This window comes from Lipophrys pholis (assembly GCF_963383615.2).
Source record: "Lipophrys pholis genome assembly, chromosome: 17".
In the NCBI taxonomy this organism is placed as follows: Eukaryota; Metazoa; Chordata; class Actinopteri; order Blenniiformes; family Blenniidae; genus Lipophrys; species Lipophrys pholis.
Genome location: NC_137643.1, coordinates 3,789,126 through 3,809,390, shown reverse-complemented (window position 1 = coordinate 3,809,390; position 20,265 = coordinate 3,789,126). Strand labels below are relative to the sequence as shown.

General features: G+C 43.3%; 1 protein-coding gene across 1 annotated transcript in view; it reads right to left on the bottom strand.

Annotated features, from left to right (window-relative positions):
- The window catches only part of macf1a (microtubule actin crosslinking factor 1a), a gene marked incomplete at its 5' end in the record, with an annotated part of 210,032 nt that overhangs the window by 78,281 nt on the left and 111,486 nt on the right, over positions 1-20,265 (bottom strand). The window contains 20 exons of the mRNA XM_080485773.1: positions 92-258; positions 402-585; positions 686-812; positions 1,634-1,788; positions 4,052-4,204; positions 5,180-5,305; positions 5,479-5,574; positions 6,691-6,795; positions 7,048-7,209; positions 8,051-8,128; positions 8,764-8,892; positions 9,551-9,845; positions 9,922-10,076; positions 10,755-10,848; positions 10,987-11,114; positions 12,985-13,080; positions 14,880-14,999; positions 15,401-15,507; positions 15,785-15,897; positions 16,275-16,441. Of these exons, the coding sequence (XP_080341899.1) occupies positions 92-258; positions 402-585; positions 686-812; positions 1,634-1,788; positions 4,052-4,204; positions 5,180-5,305; positions 5,479-5,574; positions 6,691-6,795; positions 7,048-7,209; positions 8,051-8,128; positions 8,764-8,892; positions 9,551-9,845; positions 9,922-10,076; positions 10,755-10,848; positions 10,987-11,114; positions 12,985-13,080; positions 14,880-14,999; positions 15,401-15,507; positions 15,785-15,897; positions 16,275-16,441 (2,757 nt within the window). The remainder of the gene's footprint in view (positions 1-91; positions 259-401; positions 586-685; positions 813-1,633; positions 1,789-4,051; positions 4,205-5,179; positions 5,306-5,478; positions 5,575-6,690; positions 6,796-7,047; positions 7,210-8,050; positions 8,129-8,763; positions 8,893-9,550; positions 9,846-9,921; positions 10,077-10,754; positions 10,849-10,986; positions 11,115-12,984; positions 13,081-14,879; positions 15,000-15,400; positions 15,508-15,784; positions 15,898-16,274; positions 16,442-20,265) is intronic.

The window sequence follows — 20,265 nt, the reverse complement described above, 5'->3', positions numbered from 1 at the left end:
TGAATAATTTGTTCCATCATATGTTTTATTTGATAAAACAAATATTTTAAAAAGTATCTAAACACATCCAGCAGGTGGCGCTCTGACTGACCTCTTGCTCTGCAATCTGGACGGTGTTGTCAGTGCTGTCACCCGACAGCAGGATGGGAGGAGGCGCCTCAATCCCCCTCATCAGCCTCTGCTCGGCCTCTTTCAGACGCAGCGTGACGTTCTGCAGCTCCGACAGGTACGAGCGAGACACCGACTCGTCCTTCTCCACTGCAGCGAGGAGAAAGGAACCTGATCAGACGCTCTGATAAAAGGCTCATTTCCATATGAACAGATGGTTAATAGTCAGTAAATCATTGGTCAGAGCTCCGGTGTCATGGAGGAGGAATGCCTGAAGCCTCAGAGAGTCTGACCTGTCTCCATGTTGTGCAGCAGGTCCTGACAGTGCTGCTGCGCCTGCTGAACGTCTTTCTCCAGCTCTCGCCTTTCAGCCGGCGTGAACAGAGAGCTCTCTTTACTGTCTGACTGGAAGTCGCTCAGCTGGGACTGCAGGTGATCCAGGACATGCTGCCGCTCCGACGGCGACTGAGAGCGAACCTGTCCGTGACACACGAAGGGAAAAGACACAGCGGCTGATTAGGAAAGGAAGACGGAGAGAATGGAAAGCCTCTTCCCCTGCAGACATGCTGCGTCTCACCGTGTCCAGGTTCCACTCGGAGACCGTCCGGATGTCTTTGAGCAGGTAGTGCCAGGACACCACACTCTTCATGTTCACGTGGAGCTGATGCCACAGAGCCATGACCTTCTGGTACAACTGCTCCGTCCTGTGTACACAAACACACAAGACAAATATCACTCAAAAACTGAGACAATATCTTAATTCCAGGTTAAACAATTTTAGGATTTACAGTATTTGCAGTACTACCCTTTAAGATGCCGCTTAAGTCGACAAACTTCCCTTACAAACCTTCAACTAAATGTTTTTGATAAAGACATGATTTTTACTCCCTATAATACAGACAGAAACAAATTGAATCGAACAGCTATTAGAAACCATTTTAAATACTGTTTACAGCACACAGACACACTTAAACTTTGCCAAACTTCTCACTTGTTTTTCTCCTCATACTACCACAACCTACTGGTATATACATTATTTTAATTTTGCTGACTGTCCAGGGTGAAACCTGCCTTCACCCACAACCCTGTGTTAGATAAAGTGGTATAAAGAAGATGTTTTGGAGAAATCTTTACTCGATCTTCAGCTTCCGTTTTAGAGGAGAACTACACACTGTGATTATGCCCGTCTCAGATAAAGGATGGGCTTCTGATGGTAGCCTATGTCGTACAGTGAAAACGGTTCGTGGACGGTTTGTATGATCACAGAAAGCCTATATAGATAGATATAATGATATAAGAGTCTTCAATTCAACCCAGAGTGACTGATACAACCAACAGAAATGCGGCAGAAAATGATGCGACACGGATGCCGCACCAAAATAAATATTAGCAGGAGATGAAATGTTGGATCAAATCCACATTTTCTGTCTAGACCAAGTTTTTCCTCTGCACTTTAATGCTTTAATGTTCCCTGAGGAAGATGTGCAGGATGTTGTTGACATTCTTCAGGAGACTTCAGTCTCACCTGTTGGCAGTGTCGATGGCCTCCTGGTTGGGAGGAGGAACCGTGAAGCACACTGACGGCACCATGGCCTCGTTCCCAGTCGGGCTGATCACCTTCCACTTGGTCCTCTGGGAGTTGTCCTCCAGGACGCACTCCTCCCCTCGGCTTATGGTGATCTGAGAGTCAGAGGAGAGGAGGAAGGAGGGGATGGAAAGATGAACAAGGTGGAAACGGTAAAATAATATAATGGAAAAGGTTTCCAACGTCGGGTTAAAAGAAAATAAGGGAGGTGAGTAAGAAGGCGGGATGATAGAGGGATGATTTGAACAAAGGAAGGAAGGAGAAAAGAAAAAAAAAAAACATGAACTAAACGGTAAAAAGACTCCTAATAAAACACAAAATGTAACATTAATGGACTTCATGGCGTTAGCAGGAGCTTCAACATGATGAGATTAGAGAAGCCGACACAGGGACGATGCCATGTGGAGTGAAAAGCTGCTTTGCACCACCGAAGCTTTTTAACGTGAAAGCAGCAAATTTCTCCAAACTCAAAGGTTTATTGAGGCCTGTGCTGGTTTCCTAGAAAACCCAGTCTTTAATAAACACAGGGAGAACAAAAAGAGAGTTTGGGTTGATAAGCTGGTAAAGTCAGAGCGTGCCTCCACCACCCACCACCCCCTCTCACCCCCTCCTGCACACACACACACACATCAATAATGCAAAGCTCGGCACATACAGTAAATACATGGAATGCATATTGAAGCTTGTTATTTTTGGACTGACTGAATGAGCCTGGGAGGAATCGACAGTGTTAAACTCAGTTCAGTGATTGCCGCCAGCTCTCATCATTTGATCGCAGCCCAACATGAAGCAACGTGTGACTAATCATCAACCGAGAAAATATATTATTTAACGCAACGTCTGGATTGTGTGTGTGCAGCATGAACATGAACGGTGACGCAGAATTAAAATGTGATCATATTAGGAAGGAATTAGTCCTTTTTTTATTGAACCAATCAAGCATGGGCGGAAAAAATCTCTTTTCTCCTTAAAAACTATTATAAAGAAAAGCAAAATATGACAGAATAATTCATAAATGGTGAGAATTTTGATAATATCTGAACTCTGACCTGCCAAAGTGTTTCTGTTCAGACTGATGTGGGTCTGAAGTCTGTCGTATGCATATTTATTTTCATGGCATCACTTGATTGTTAATGCTATTTCACTGGCCAAGATGTGAATGCTGACATCTGCTGCATGGAACATTGGCTTTCTTATTTTTACACCTTTGTGCTATGCAGGCCTGATGTTTGACACTATAATACACACTTGAGGTTGGTCGTAGATTCAGTTTCTTTCAGATTTAAATATATATTGTTTTTGAAAGATATACTGCCAGTTAAATCCTTTCGCTTCATATAAAGTTTGCTCTGGTTTCACATTACAGTTTGTTTAATTCCTCTTAATTACATTGATGTTACATACAGTTCAAATGTGTGTTTTATTAGAATAAATATTAGTTTTAAAATCCAGCTGACTGAAAGCTACACAGAAACAATGCACACGTTTATATTTGTAGTTAAACCAGGAATCAGCTGATGAGAGAGCGACAACCGGAGGAGGGCCGTGTGTGTGCAGTGTACGAATCAGAGGTGAGAGAGGGAGAACATAGGCAGCTATACCTGGACGTTTGTCTTGCCAGCCCAGCCGACAGACGAGAAGGAGGGGAGAGGTATGAGGAAGAGGAGGAGGAGGAGGAGGGAGTGAGAAGCATAAAGGTACACGAGGGTATGGAGAGAAAGGAGAAGACACAGGAAAGTGAAGGAGAGAAAGATTATCATGTGCAAGTCTGTAGGTGAAAATCAGCATATTCTGAGGATGAACTTCAGCTTGGTGGCAGATTACATCTCCTTCGTGACGTTTCAGAGAAACCACCTTCGTCCTGCGAGCAAACGGACGCATTGTGACTAAATTTAGGATTGCTGGATGTCTTAACTGAGCCTGCTAAAAGGACGGGACAGATGTATAATTGATCAGCTTTTAGATTCTCAGAGGACGTCACAGCTGAGCGTGAGAGAGAATCAAGTCCACCGACCGTGAATCTTTAGTTCCAGGAATTCCTGGGCTGAAGCCAGAAGAACTGCCGGATGGACTGTGTCAGTAATAAATACTGAATCATAATTATTTTGCTTTTTCAGCTTCCAAACTGAGTGCTGTTGCTACACATGCCTCTAAAGAAGACTGTTCAAATCAGGGAGCTGACAGACGGATCGGGTGAGGAGGTGCGGGGCAGAGAGGAGGCGGGTGGTGGTGAGGGGAGATCACACGTCAACTGGAGCTGAATTCACATCTTTTCCTCACTTCATGGATGTCAAAACTAGAAACAGTTTGCAGGTATCCAGAGACTTGTACAGGTGTGGGGATCTCACTGCTGGGTACCTCGATCTGCCGGTAGTCACAGATGGCTTTGATGGGCGTCGTCGCTCCCAGCGTCGCCTCCGCACTGCGTGGGCGGAGCTGCACCAGCGTCTTGGCCCGCCCGACGAGGCTCGCCACCGTACTCCTGTACTCGATGAGCTGCTCCTTCTCCTCCTGCAGGAGCAACACATGGTTGAAACAGATACAAGAGGAAATCTAGAGAACAAGCTGCCCTGACCTTTAGATTGGACTTTTATTGAACTAATCAGGTTAAATCTGTTTCTGTTAAAGCAATAAGGACCTGCTCTAACACTGAACAAAGTCTCTTTCCCCCTTCGATTATGAGGCAATATTTGAATAACAGACGATAAAGGAGATAAACAATCAAACAGAACTAATTTTAGCACGGATGACTTAAAAAAAGTTAGTTTCACTGAGATCGTCTCTCCATGATGACCAAACCAAATGTTACCATTCGACTACATTACAATAAATTCCATTAAACATTTACTAATATAACAGCTGTTGGCAGATAAACAGAACTGATGGAGAGTCATGCAAGATAAGAGTTACTTCCCATATGCAGTAACTAGAAAAGTAATTCTACTACTTTTAAAATAAATAACTTAACTACAATCATGACAGGCTTGACTGAGACCTAGAGAAATTGGTCTGAATCACATTGAGCTTCCCACAGTGCAGCATGTTACCATGAGCCCGTTAACCCGGAGACGGGACATGGCGTCTCCTGACTCAGCCCCTCGTGTTCGCTTGACCACCGACCATTAAACATTTAACTGTGCACTCCTCGCCCTGACGGGCAGAATTACTTTTCATTTCCATCTCATCGGGAGCAGAGAGGATTCATTAAGAATTCACAGTGGAGGGAGACAACGGGCCGACAGGAGGGGCCAGAGGTCACCACCCGATGAGATAAATGGACGGAGGGTCACAGACAGACGGGGGCGCAGAGAAAAGCTAATAACTTCATACACAAGGTGAAGGTCACACCAAGATGGTATTTACTGCAGTCAGTACAAGTCTAATACTACAGACACAAGTGATATTAATAACATATTATAACATCAACAGGTAACGTGTCTGTCGATAAATCTGCCCTGAACAGACATAAAGCAGAGAGGTGGATACCATGGAATCCTGCAGCAGGTCTTCCAGTTTGCTCAGCCGGCTGTTCCTGTCGCAGGTGTACTGCCTCTTGATGGTTTCCTGCAGCTGGCGGAGGTACGACTCACAGTCCCGGGCATCGCTCATGAACTGAACAAAGAACGCAGACGGACAGAAGTGATCCACTTTCTGGATGATTTAGACACGATAACGGTGTTGTAGCAGAAACAGGGTGAAATACACACGTTTCTGATGTCATGATGTAACTGAGACGGTTGCATATGAAAGTCTGTTAAATGAGGTCGAGGGAGGTTCAGTCTCACCTGGAAGTATGCTGTGTTGTCTTTGAGGTGTTGCTCTACACACACACACAGCTGGTCCACCCACTGCCACTGAGTCTGCAGGGCGGCACTGTAGGCCTGATAACACACGGAAAAAATGGCTCATATTTCACCCATATCGACTATTTTATACAGTCAGATCGCACATAAACTTCAAAAGTGATAGACAAACATTGACATGTGTAACATCCATATTCACTTCCATGAACACAGCGTGCTGATTGTGGACTGTTCACACTGGAGTCTGACGGCAGTCGCATTAAAATTTAGAAAAATGTTCGACTTCAGCAAAAAATGTGACATGAGAGTTGAGACCTGCGGGGAGAGCGTAGCCTCAGTTTGAGCCACGGCGCACATCCATTGACTCGGAGCAGAGCGACTGATCTCTGTCTGCAGGGCGTTGACATGGATGCTGATCAGCAGCGACAGGGTCAGTTTGTCTGACAGCTTCAGCCGTTTGTGGCTTTGAGGGACTTTTCTCAAATGAGCAGTGTCGACAGTTATTGTTGCTATTCCACGATTTTTTTTAAAATCAGAAACATACAATTTATAAAAATATGTTGAAATGTTATGTCATATTCATCATTTGGTCAAAACCACTCAGCTTTAGTGTATTGCTGGATTTTTCTTTTGTTTTTTTAGCATTCAGACTTTAAAAACTACCGTTCAACTTGTTTGAAGATTCAATATGTGAACTGTAATTCCTCTGCTGTACATGAGATGGCAGTGTTGAGTCACTTCAGCACCAGTCAGTTTCTTCTTGGTGGGTAGTTGCAGTGGCCCTGATTGGCTCCAGTGGGTAAATGGTGTTTACATGCTTAGCAGGTAGTTAACACTCCTGTGTTATAGCCAATAACTTCAGTTGTGTTGATCGTTCCTCCTGCTGCTTGTTTCACTTAATAAACAACCCGGCGGGGCAAACTTGAACTGTAAGACGAAACATGCTGGTGAAAGTCTGTTAACTTGCTGATGTTTAGTGAACACACCAGCAGCACACAGTAATATATCTTTTAGATTACACCGGGAGAGTCATTTTGAATAATTATTTGAGGTGATATGGATTTATATTAAAATAGAATACGCCCTATTTCAGTGAAAGGTTTTTGTTGGGAGTGTAACCCTCCGAGCTTCGGAGGCGAAATGCAACATGTGTAAAGGTCGAGCAGCCAGGCTGAATCACGTCATGAAGCTCACCTCCACCGTCTGCTTGGCTGGATGGTTGTCCTGACACAGTCCTCCGGCTGTTTCCTGCAGCGATCGCATCACATCGCGTTTCTCATCCAGCTCCGACCTCACTTCCTGTGAACACAGCAGGACAACGAGCCCGGATGGTTCAAGATGGTAATGAGAAGAAAGGTCAGATGTTTTGATTCTGAGTTCTAATCTAGTCATTGGCCACTTCCACAGCTACTTGAAGGACAAGAAAAGTGTTTCGGTCTCGTTTGTTTCACCCTGGGCTGCAGGTATCGCGACACTGCGGAAAAGTCTGTTGGGACTGTTTGTGTTCTGTTGAGCCAGAGGAAACCTTCAGCTCCTTCCACTTCCACTCACGCTGTACAATTCCTGCTTGGCGTTCATGTTGCTGTTGCTGTCGCTCCAGTCGAAGGCGATCTCCTCCTCCTCCCTCTCGTTGAGCCAGATCAGCTCCTCAGTGCAGTGCGACACGAACGTGTGCAAGCTCTCCAGACTGCGCAGGCGCCATGATGAGTGTTCCTACGGCAACCGCACAAACAAACACACATCATCCTGCTGATCAGCAGCACACGAGGAAATAAATAGAAAAAAAACAGAGACATGCCCCAAGTGTCTCATGCTTTAGATTGCACTGTGGGCTTTTGTGCATTTTCAGGAATTTCTAGGGCGCCTTTAGAAAAATTAATTTTTTTCACATAAACTATCAGGCCAGTTTATTCCTCAGTTTTCTTTTGTTAAATAAGAATTAAAGGCTTGCAGAAAAATGAATTTTATAATGTATAAGGTAATGTAATTATTTAATTCCATTTATCCCTCATTCCCATATTTAAATGTGTGATTTATCTGAAGCTGATCAGGTCCCTTCATTTTTTTATTTTCATGCATTTCACAGCTTCGCTTTATGTTGTTAGGCTTCTCTCATGGCTTATGCTTTATTATTAATACAATTACTAGTACTCACTATAATATCATAATTACCTCTAAAAGGAAAACAAAGAAAATTTGTTTTTGGACAAATTGCCAATTGAAGCTGAAGAACTATTGTGGAAATTACCAACATGACTTTATCATTTCAAATTGCTAAATAACAAATGTGTCCATTTTCTTATGTTGAACGAAAGTAGAGCCGTAAAATTCTAGACAGGAAAATGTGGGAAGGACCAGTTGGCGGGGAGGGGTAGAGACAAAAGAAAAAAAGGGGAGACGGGATCAAAAGAGAGGGAGCAGAATTATGTTAATAAGACCACAGTCCTGTCATGCTGTAATGAGATTATCTGAGAAAGCGAGAGATCAGAGAAACAAAAGAGCGTAAAGACACACAAACCACACACACAAAACTCCAGTGTGACTTGAAACTGACCAGCAGTTTGCAGTATTGATGCTCCAGCTTGGCCAGAGTGTCCGAGTAACTGCTCTTAAAGTTGGGGGAGACTTTAGCCTGAGAGAGAGAGAGAGAGAGAGAGAGAGAGAGAGAGAGAGAGAGAGAGAGAGAGAGAAAGAGAGAGAGAGAGAGAGAGAGACAGAGAGAACTGTTACTGACCACATCACAGTGTGATTGCGTGCGTGCGTGTGTGTCCACATGACATGTAACTGCATAAGTTTTAGGCTTTTAGGATCCTGAAAATGGCTTTTTGTGAGACCGGGTTCCAGAGAGGAGAAATTTGAAAACACCGCCTCGCCGATGACGTGTGGACGGGCAAGATGCGCAGTCGCTGAAAACGATGATGTCATCGCCGCACTTCTCGACCCTCTCTGCAACGTCACTTAACAACAACAATGGCAGACATCATGCTGCAGAAATAACTGATGCTATTTGGTTTAAAAAGGGAAGAATTTAGATTTCTCCAATACAAAGATGAGCGACAAACACTTCTTCTCCGTTTTGGTGTATTTCTATGGCAGAGTTACAGCGCCCCCTATAGGTCTGGCTACGTGGATTACATCGCATCGAGGTGTTTTCATGGTGTCATGTGGACGGGAAACTTTTTAAGAACGACGGGGAGGAAAAAAAGATGGTTCTGGTTTGTGCCTGTGTGTGTTTGCTGTTGTAGGAACTGAAACGAGAGCATGTACCTCATAGCTGCGCGCCTCCTGCAGGCCGCTCATCAGCTCCTCCACTGCAGTGTGAATGCTGTTGTGCTCCTGCAGGTTGTGTTCCACAGACGGAAGATCTGCGCCCCATTCAGCGCGCTCCAGCAGCTCCTGAAACACACAGAAAATCTCTCTTATTATTATCGTTTTTATAAAACTACGTTTTTTCAGGCTTGTGATGCACTTTGAATCTACATTTGACTGTGTTATTTAAATCTCAGCAATCTTTAAGCTCCTGTTGTTCTATGAATAATTAAAGGATGAATTAATTGTTTTTTCTCCTGATTGTGAAGATGTTCTTGTGGCACTGCGTTTCCAGTTTAGCAACATGGTGCCAGAATCTAAGAGCCACTTTCAATACAAACAAGAATATGTGAGGGAGAACAATGTAATAAAATAGTAAAAACGGTTTTCAACCATGTTTGAGAAAGAGTGCAGCACAGTGAATCTCCTCAATGAATAAATATGACAAATCTTTAATACTTTCTTTTGATACGCAAACTGCACAAAACCTTATTTACAAGAACTGCAGTTTTATTAAGTTATTTTTTAATGCTACTTCAATCATGAAATAACTTTTGGCTATAATACATTCAAAACAGCAAAATGATTTTAATATAGGCCATTATGACATTATTGTTGTTTCAAGGTGGTAAATTGGTGAAAAAACAAGAAAGCGACTAAAATCAAACTGATCAAAAAGAGTCGGGTGAATTTATGGAATGAGATGAAATAGAGTGATATTTTTTGTTTGAGGTGAGAGTCGGACCTGCGTCTCCTCCACCCATCCCAGCAGCTCGTAGATGAACCTCAGGCTGCCTTCGTCCTCCGATGACGACATGGCCACGAGCTGCGAGCGAGCCATCGGCCGCCGCAGCAGCGCGGCTCCGACGGCGCCCACCGCCCCCAGCAGGGTCTGTCCCAGCGACAGGCCGCTGTCGGACGGTCTGTGGCTGGTGAGCTCCGAGCCGGTGCTGCTCAGGGCCTGAGTGAAGTGACCCTTCCTGTACAGGCTGGAGCACTGCAGTCTGAGGGAGACCAGCTCCTCCTGAAGGCAGGACGCTCTGCGGGCGAGAGACAACCGTCAGCCTGCAGAGACCATTTACCACACACACACACCTCTACAGTCCACACACTCACCTGAACGCCAGCTGCTCCACCTGGTAGTACTTCTCGTTTCGGAGGACTTTGAGCTCCTGGTTGATCTGAGTGATGAGAGCCTCGCAGTCCTGCAGGTAGCAGGCCAGCTCCTTCTCACACTGCACCACCTCGCCGCTCTCCACCCGGGACATGTCCTGCAGGAGGAGGAGGACGGAGCACATCACCCTGTTTGTTTGCTTTCTGAAGTATCATGTTCTGCGGTTAGTGTTTCAGTGAACAATACAGTGAGATCAAAGCATGAGAAGAGTAAACATGAATCCATCAATTCAGGGAACAATGTGACTGAAGCTCACGGCACAAACAGAAAGGAAGGAACAAATCTGTTTGATGATCAGATCCTCTGACGAATTGAAAAAACCAACTGTTTTACCCCCCGAACATGAAAGAATTCCCTGGGGAAGCCCGTTCCTTCTTATTTAACTGAGAATACTGGACTTATCGCAGTCGTGTTGGTTTACACTCTAATTTCTAGGTAGCTGGATGCATCGATGCTGAGCAGTGGTACGATTTGCTATTTTGGAATAAGCACAGTTTTGTTTCGATTTTTTTCCACTCTGACTGATTCTTATTTTGTCAAAGCCATCTGTCCTCAGGCAGATGAAACAAACAAAAACATGGAGGATGGAGGACATCTACTTGTATCCAGGTTCCAGAGGAGACAGAAAGCCGAGAACGCGGTGGACTAATATTTATTGTCCCAGGGTTGTAAATAATAATATCAAAGTTATCCGACACTAAATGTTCATCAGTGTAAAGCCGTGATCCTGTGTGTGCATGAGTAATATAGATGACGTTAACAAAGAGTTACTCACAGCCTGGAGTGTGTTTTTAGCCAGCGTGAGTTTCTCCTCACAGTCCAGAGCCATGTTCTGGATCTTATTTGCTCTGTGAAGCAGCAGCTCAAGTCTGAAAACACACACACACACACTCAGAGAGGTTAAGTGGGCATGTCACTGGAAATAAAACAGATTTTATGTCTTGCCAAAATGGGTTTGTGTGTGTGTGTGTGTGTACGTACAGCAGAGTGTGTGTGTGTGTTCATACCTCTCCACTGCTGGCCTTAAGGCCTTTTCTCTCTCCAGCATCTCCAGGATGAGTTTGCCCCATTCCTCCTCCAGGTCGTTGGGATGGAGGCCCTGAGGAAGCTTAATACGACCGAACTCTATCCACACCTGGAGACACACACACACACACAGTCAATATATACTCAACAGCTCTTTTTTTTTTTTTTTTTTTATCTTGAACATTGAGAGAAAAAAAATAAACTTAATGATATTGATCTGACAAAAAGTCATATTGAATCATTTTAATTATTGATCTGAAAAAGAGATTCTAATTACTGTTTAATGCTGTGCAAAGTCATTTATATATGAAGTTTTTACTGTAGCAGAACCTGAAACTTATTAACTGGAGGGACCGAGTGTAAGCATGTTGTGTTCATGTTGCCTAGTAACTAAATCCCATCTTCACCTTCAGCCTGTCACATCTAGTCATAGAAAGGTCATGAAGCAATATTTCTCTGTAAGCCAACCACTTAATACACTATTGATACGGCTCTTCAGTTCTTCTCATTACTTTATGCTTATCCTTATTAACAATTCCATAAACCTGGAAATATCACATTTGTTTCATCGACATATTTTGCTTTTTTGATAAACGTTCAATAAAAATGTACTTTATATAAACATTTAGATCATATTCATAATATAGTTATTGTACATTGCAGCTGTCTGGTAGAAGAATTGCCTTCAGCATAAATAAAGCTCCATTTTCTCTCACACAGGCCAACACCCACGACTGAACAGTGAAATGTTTCATTAGCAGTGTTCACATTGATCAGCGATCATAAGTCACACCACAGACAAACGCTTCAGTAGCATCAGCTGAGTAAGCACAAAGGTCAAACTATTATCAGCCGTCATGTGTTTTTCTTCACTTCAACAGTCTCCTGCATTGATAATAACAGAAACGGCGTCGCTCCAGGAGACAAAAGTATGACTCAACTTTCTCACACATCAGAAACAAAACTTCCCAGGCCGAGTCTCTCTGAAATAATCCCCGTCAGCTCCACCTCATGATGCACATCAGCTCTGCAAACTCCACGGACACCATGTTCTTATTTCAACTAATACAGAAAACTTGGATTTACACACCACCTTTTACAAAACTCTGTGAAAATCTGTCGTATCTGCGACTGCACAGAGCACAAGTTATTAGATTTTTTTTGCAGTTATGCAACATCTGTTTATGATCTGATTAGAGTCCAGGTACACAGCATATCAGATTAATTCCCACTTCTGGAGCTTCGTGTGCATGTGTGTTCGGTAGTGTCAGCAGGTAACGTTTCACGCAGGGTGTTGTGAGAAAAAATGACCAACGATTCCGCTATTAGATGCATAAAATCACATTTAAATGGTTCAAAGTTTTGACCACAAAGTTTGCATCGGTGACGGTGACAAATTCATCTTCAATGCAAGTGAAGCTGAACGTGGATTTATGTGTGCATGATGCCACCAACGGCTAATACAGGGCAAAGCATTATGGGATTGATCCACGGGAGGATAGCAGAGAATATCCCTGGTGCCTATAAACCTGCAGACGAATCTGATCACATGTTCATGTAAACGAGAAAATCTGATCTCACAACCAAAGAAGCAGTTTACCAACAGTGATCAGGAACACTGAGTAAAGTCAGGACTGGATGAATGGACCTTTGAGAGCCACATGATGAGTAAAATGGCTAATAAAATGAATGAAAGTACAAAAAATACCTCTAGAATAATACAAAATAACAGTATAAAGTCTTATTTAATGAAAAGTTTGCAGGTTTAGAGCAGTCTGTACAGTTGTTGATGGCCTCTCATACTCAGCAACAAGCTGAAAGCAGATGAACTAAGAGCTGCATGACAGGTAAAACTAAGTCAAAGAACTGCCGACACACACTGAAAATCTCGGGCTGATATTCTAATGGGAGACTACCACAGAGTTCAACGAAATTAAATAAGAATAATAGATGTTAAAAAATAAAGTCTCAGTTCTTACCTCGAACAGCTTATAGAGGTGTTCAATCTGACCTTTCTCCATCTCCTTGGCAGGAATCTCCGTCTCTTTGAAATGGACGTACTCGTTGTAAAGTGCCTGGAGGAAGACGGGAATAAAAGGAGCTGATGAGCGTCAGCGGATCGATCAGCGTCGCCACAAGGCTGGTTGGATAGATCGCCGTCACCGGCTGCAAACTGGAGCCGTTTAAGGGAAAACGTTCATCAAACGTGAGAAACCTGGACTGTCCTCTCCATCACACTGTGCACAGACAGCAGAGATCTGATGGAAGCCTCCCTCCACTGCACCAGTTACTGAGAATAACTTGGGAAAATAGCTTGTCAGCTCTGTGCGGGTCAATCTCATGACGAGCAAAGTCAATAAGTGGGAGGTAAATGCTCTAAAATTATAGTGTTACAGCTGCATGAAAGAAATGTATGCAGCAAAAATACTGAAGATAAACTAATAACCTGCAGACAGCAGTGAAGCTAACTGCTATTTATGTTGTTATTTATAAGAAAAGCTCGTGTGGAAACGAGCAACTGCTGCTTAAAGCTGAACGACTGAATTTGTTTAGGATTAACATAATATTTCTATTGTTTTCAAGTTCAGTCAAAGCAGAATTCACCCTCTTACACGCTGTGTGCAGTTTAATATGTTTTGTTTTTATTACACCCTTGAGGCAATTGTGTGTAACCACTGTGTACTTCTACGCACCAATGTGTTATTCTATAATAATAGCAGTTATTAAACTTTACACACATGTAATCTCAGTGCTCAGGCTCATCAATAGTAATCTAAAGATACATACTGCATACATGTGATTGTTTATCTTCACACGGTAGTGATCCACGAGTTCAACACAACTGCTGTCCATCTCACTTTACAAAAAAAACCTTTTTTGCAAACAAATTCACCCGTCACCTATTTATTCTTCTCCTGATCTAAATTCTTGCGCTCGCCTCACACCTGCACCTCAAGTTGTCCACGTCATTAAACCTGAAGACGCGTGGTGCTCTTTTGTTCCCGCGGGGTTTAAAAGAAAATTGCTCGTCAGCGCTCTTTCTTCTAGGCTACATGTTGTTGGGACTGAAGACATGAACCTGAGAACATAAACATGGATTCAATTCAAACACAAAGCCACATTGCATTTGCACATAAAAACACAACATGACGCTGTGGCAGCAACTGCACTGGAACACCAGAGATTACAACAGGATGTGATCACGTTTGGTGACACAAACATATTTTGGAGGAATATATTCTCACAAAGGAGCAAGATCTTAGTATAAACACATGTTTATTTTCGTTTGAATAATGTTATTTGACTGTCAGGCAGCGCCTTCATTTTAGGATTGCAGCCATTGTGGGTCAATAGTAAAGTGTCCACCTTGTTAAAATTACTGGGAAAATGTCTATTGCTGACTCAGTCACCATGGAGGAGAAAACATAAAGAGGCTGCAATCAGCCAACTCGGCAGTATAAAATCTTGGACCCTGCTTGAGGCCATGCAGCCTTATTTGCAGTAACTGCAGCTCAAACTGCACGTTTACTGACACCTCCACACCAGGCCCCTTAAGGTCGACCTTTTGGGATGTAGTGTGGTGTGATACGGTGGGTGTGAACAAGCCATTTGCACTTCAGTGTGAGTCAAAACGGCCGACCTCTGGTGTGAATGTGGGTGGAACACATGACAAAACAACTTAAAGAAAATGACACGCTCAGTCGTCATGGAAACAGGCTGACAAACTGTTGGACCACGCCCACATAAACATTTTCTCCTCTATACAAATGTTCTAGAACAAATGTTTGGAGGAAAAGGGAGATAGAACATGTTCGTCGCTCTCAAACCGATGAAATTGCATCATCAGCAGGAGAAGGCACAAGTGACAGCTCACCTTGAGTTCCACTGGGTTTTGTGGGAAGTTCTTGTTGGCCATGATGACCGTATGCTGGCGGCTCCACTGGAGCAGAGAAGAAAACCGGGACTGATACTCTGCCCAGCGCTGATCCACCTCCTGACGACAGAGGAGAGGGTGAGGACGGGGTTAAATCTCTTAGATTCACAGACTTCCTCTCCCTGGCCACATTTTTTTTTTTTTTCCTCCAACAGAAAGTAATTTTTAATAGATGACTGGAACACTGTGTAATTAAGTGCATCACTATTTCAAAGTTGCAGGTCGTTACTCAGGAAGCTGCACAATTGACTTGCAAACTCAAAGGGAATAAAGTTTCTGCTGAGTCGGGAGTGAAAAATGACCACGTTAAAACGGATGCTAATTAAAAAGAAGTTAAAAGGAAGTCCAGAAAAAAAGGCAGGAAGAGGAAGGTGATTTCCTACAGAATGTATTGTATGACTCAATTATGTCTTCTACCCTAGGGAATAGTGAAATGGGGTGAGTAGGTGAATGTGCCGTACGTGTGCAGCGATGCCCTCTCCTCCCTCTGGGATTTTAGGGAAGGCATCATAGATCGAAGAGACGTAAGTGATGACCGACTTCTCGTCTGGGGATGGAACATCGACGTCTGAGGGGGGAAAAACAGAGAAAATCTAAGGAAAAAGTGAAGAAACTCCAAAATAATGAATTGCGTCTATAATGACTTTATTTGGTGTAATTGTTAATTTTGTGGCATTTTCTCATCCTGGTTTATAAACAGCAGGCGCTTCCAGAAATGTGTTTTCGGATCTGCTCTCAGGTTGGTCAAATATTGCTCAGTTCATTCATAAAAACAACATTAGATCAACGGTGTGTGTGAAGATCTGATTCACTCAATCGTCTTTTCATTCGTTCAGGAGTCTCACCCTCGGCGTCCAGCAGTCTGGTCACCCCCAACGACTCGGCGATCTCGAAGGCCTGTTCAAGGTTTTCTTGGTTACTCTGTCGTGACACCACCTCCATGTCGATCAGGTCGGGCCTAAAAACAAACAAACAAAATAAAAATTCCAGCATCTCATCGAGAAACGCAAAGTAATCAACAAAATACAAATTAATACATATAAAATACCACTAGAAAGTAATAATCTTGGCTGAAGGTAATGTGTGCACTACACTGCAGTAAAGTATGTGTTACTGTAATGTGGGTAGTAATGAGCTGATGGCTGCGAATCGCTATGAAGGAATTAGTTTCAGTGGAGTTGGCATCATTTTGTCATAAATCAAAACACATGAGGTGCTGCAGAGCAGCCGTCTCGCTCTCTCAAACCGTTAGTTTTATCATCCAAAGCAGTTTCCTCCAGAAAACGTTTGGTCCTGAAAAAGTAACTTGGTACTGGGAGAAGTTTTGGCTCTGACCTGTATCTGTGCAGCAGAGCGTTGAACATGCGTCCGTTGCTCCAGGACGAGGTGAAGTTGACGCAGCGGAGGCCGGGGTAGCCCTCGGTGGCCTGCTGGCTCCATAGTAACAGCTTCTCTTTGGCGGTGAGGTCGCCCGACTCTCCGCTCACGTAGATCTCTGAAATCTGCAGGGAAACACAAGAGAGAGAGGATCAGACCTGGATTCACCATTTCTGCCTGCAGACATGCAGAGGAAGACAAAGTTTGTCCAAAGGCAATGAATCATGGAGATCACATAAAAAATTATTATTATTTTTTTTTTAAATCATTAGACTTCAGCATGAGGTTTCAATACGTCTCATTTATTCTGTTTTATCTTTCCACGAATGCACCGTCTCCAAGCTTCATCACAACAGTAACGACAAAACGATCCCACAGAATGACTCGGCAGAAAACCACCACACGTCTCTGATACGTCCATCACTCTGATTCAACCCGCCAGCTTCTTCCACTCGCCTCGTTTCTCTCTCGGATGAATAATAACTCTTCGTGTGTGTGAGATCTGAGAGGCAGCTGTTTTTATTAATGCATCATTTTCTTTCACATTTTGCTCACTCCAGATTCCATATCCTCCTCATTAACTGGCACCCCTCCCATCCAGACACCTTGTTTAGCCCCTCCCTCCCTCCCTCCCTCCCTGCAGATCAATCTGCTCGGCCTTCTCATTTCCTTCCGGGTATTTCCGGGATTTTGGTGCTCAGTCAGATTTAAAATCATAAAAAAAATGCTGTTGATGGTTTAAACCTGATTTGATGCTTGTTTGGGCAAATTGCTGATATTCTGCAGAGCCACTGTGAGCCGTTCAAGTCCGGATATTGAAATACTTTCTATTGAGAGTCATTGTGAACAATGACAGGGGCATGCTGCATTTGTTAAAGATCTTAACACACCCCAATAAACTGCTAAGACAGAGGTACAGGAAGTCTTTTCTACCTGCTGCCATGAGGCTCTTTATGTCAGCTCACTAACATAGATGCCTCGCTTCGCTTTATCTTTTGTGTTGAATTTTGCCTTTACGAGATTTTTCTTTATATCCAGGATGAGGCGAGAAGTGATGCCGTTTTCCATCCATTCTTCTTCTTCTTGACTGCTTTATCCAACTCAGGGTCATGGACTGTTGGAGCTGTCTATGAGTGAAGGCAGGTTACAGCCAGTCTGCTATAACACTGTAGTTCCTGGTAATAAAGAAGCTTTTGGCCGTCATTGTAACGTATATTTACAGTACGTGGTTCTGAAGAGAAACTAGACCTCCATGGACACCAACAACAGCTTTGTTTAGCGAAAACACCACTTTAGCTATTTTTCTCCTCTTTCTCTATTTCCTCATAAATTGCACTCTTTAGCTAAATCTGTCCACAGTGACAAAAGCTCAGTGACGTATTCACAGCGACTGTCAGTGCTTGGCTGTGGTTCTTTTCATCAGTATTCCTCTGTCACTCCTCCTTTCCTCACTGACTGTCCCACTCTCCCCCTCCCTCCCTCCCTCCCTGTCGCTCTGCTGCTGATGTAGAGCCGTATGAATGTCCAGTGTGAGCCAGGAGACTGCAGCATCATCCAAAAAAAGTAGGAGGGAGAGACGGGGGAGAGGATGAAGGCAAGGGAGCAATTTCTTACCGCAAACTGCACAAACGTCCCATTTTCACATCAAGTAACATCCACAGAGTCCAACCTCTGCCACCGAGTCTCCTACTGTAGAAGCTCATGTATGTATGAACACAGTTCAGACGCGTGTTGCATTAATGACAAATGCCTCATTTCAAAATGATTAAACAGAAGTTCAAACAGTTCCATGTCTCCGGCACTGAACTGTGACACTTAATGGCAGGCAGTAACACTAACTCCGGTCTATTACGGCACACCGCAGCAGCCATTATTCATGCTGCTCGTCCACTCAGGCCTCTGTGATGCAGCCAGCATGTCCACATTTCTCACAGTAAACCAACTATGACGGCAAACATGAGGGCGTTTGTGACTTTAGCAGGGAATCCACAGATATGAACTCAGCTGTGTGTTTTGATTCAGCCTCTCTGTATGCAACCACATCCTCCTTTGCAGAGAAGTAATCCTCCAACTGAATATTGATACGGCGCAGTGTGGGGCCTGCATCTGCACAGAGAGCTTATTATACTGTGTGTGAACATATAATGATGGTACCAGGAGATTGAACTGTACTGAAGAAGCCCCCCTTAACAGCAACAGGCTTGTTTCTCATGTTTGTTTTGTATCATCTGACCACAGTACAGAAAGTCTCTCAGCTCAATGTGCAGACAAGAATCAATAAGAAAACCTCCTGGAAATGCAGGTGAACTTTAAATTTGGAATATTTTAACATAACCCGCACGTTGCAAATGACAAATACACACCCCATGAAGTTTAAAGACTATAACAGTTAAAGATGCCTCAACGGTGCTTTACAAACTGCAAATTGTCACTAATCAGTAATGCTAATACCTCCGACATTAACAACAATAATAACTACATCATTACACTAATACACTCATGGTACCTTCATTACATTTACATCGCATTCAGTTGTTTAACTGAGTTTTCGTAGATAAAGGTAAGTTTGACACTGTATTCACTGTATTAAGAAAACATGCAGGGACATGCTGGTTAAATTCAACATCTATCAATTTTATTTTATCTATTTTTTTTTATTTATGTAGAAGTCTGCTTACTATTATTATTATTATATGAACCAGCATTGAACGACAAATGTCGCTGCCTGTGGTGCTGCTAGTAGCCACACTCAGGCTAATCTGATATCATTTACCCCGAGACGATGGGATTCCACCCGTTCTGAAAAAGGACGGTAGCTCAGAGACAACCAAAGTAATGGAAAATATTGATACATGATGCAAACGAGTCTTAATTGATTTGCTCGTCATGAAGCCTCACTGAGTATCTGACGTATGTAAGAAATGTCTCCGAAAAACTGTAGTGCACATGTGCCGTACTGTGGGTTCAAGAAAACCTGTGCTTTTGCCTGTTTATAAGGAGATGGAGATCTATGTGCTTCCAAAGTTTTGCACTCCAGAAGCAGTTAAACAAAAAATAATAGTTCCAGAGACTTTTGTATTATCAATCCACGTTCTCTTACTGACTTCTCTCCCCAGGCAGAGGTCAGACCAACGTGTCTCGGCTGCGTCTAGACTGTTGCCTGATGTCAGAATGAGAGGTTGATTGCCAGAAGTATCGTTCACTACACTGTGCAAAGCTCAGCTAAGTGAACCACAAACAGCTCAAATGTCTCCAACAACACAGCAACGTCTGTCAACACGAACACCGAAGACATAGGACTCATTACCTTTGCTATTTGGAGGAAAACATGCTGCCCGGGCTGCACTCAATGATAGATGCTCTGTTATTGATGAAACCAACACTACCTGGCGAGTTCATCACAACCGTCTTGACCACATGAACAGAGACCAATGAGCTCAATACTTAAACACTCCGTAGAGTTTGTAATCTCAGCAGTTTGCAAAGCAGGATGGCTTAACTTCATATCCCTTTTCCTAATTGGCCTGCTGGGTATTCAGTGCACAAACGAAGCCAAAACTAACTGTTTAATTAAGTGAATTAACTCCTGTGAAGCCTTGATTCATCAAACTAAAACCAAGACACTAACAATAATGCAATCTACTCACCTTTGTACATTTACTCCCATTTTTGTATGAAACCACATCATTAGAAGTTCATCTCTTTTTATCCGTGCACAGGAATCATCACGCAAACTCTCCCTAGAAAGGCCCCCCAACTACACTTGGGGACATTTTTACTGCGAGTACTAATCGTTACACCATCTTGAAGCTTGGAAAAAACAACAGGCCACCAGCTAATTTCTACCCACGGTAAGTATAGTTCACAATAACTGCAGGCTCCAGAGGTTACAGTATATTTCACTTCACAAGTGTTTATTGTGCTCAGCGTGGCGTTGTGGCGTTAGTTT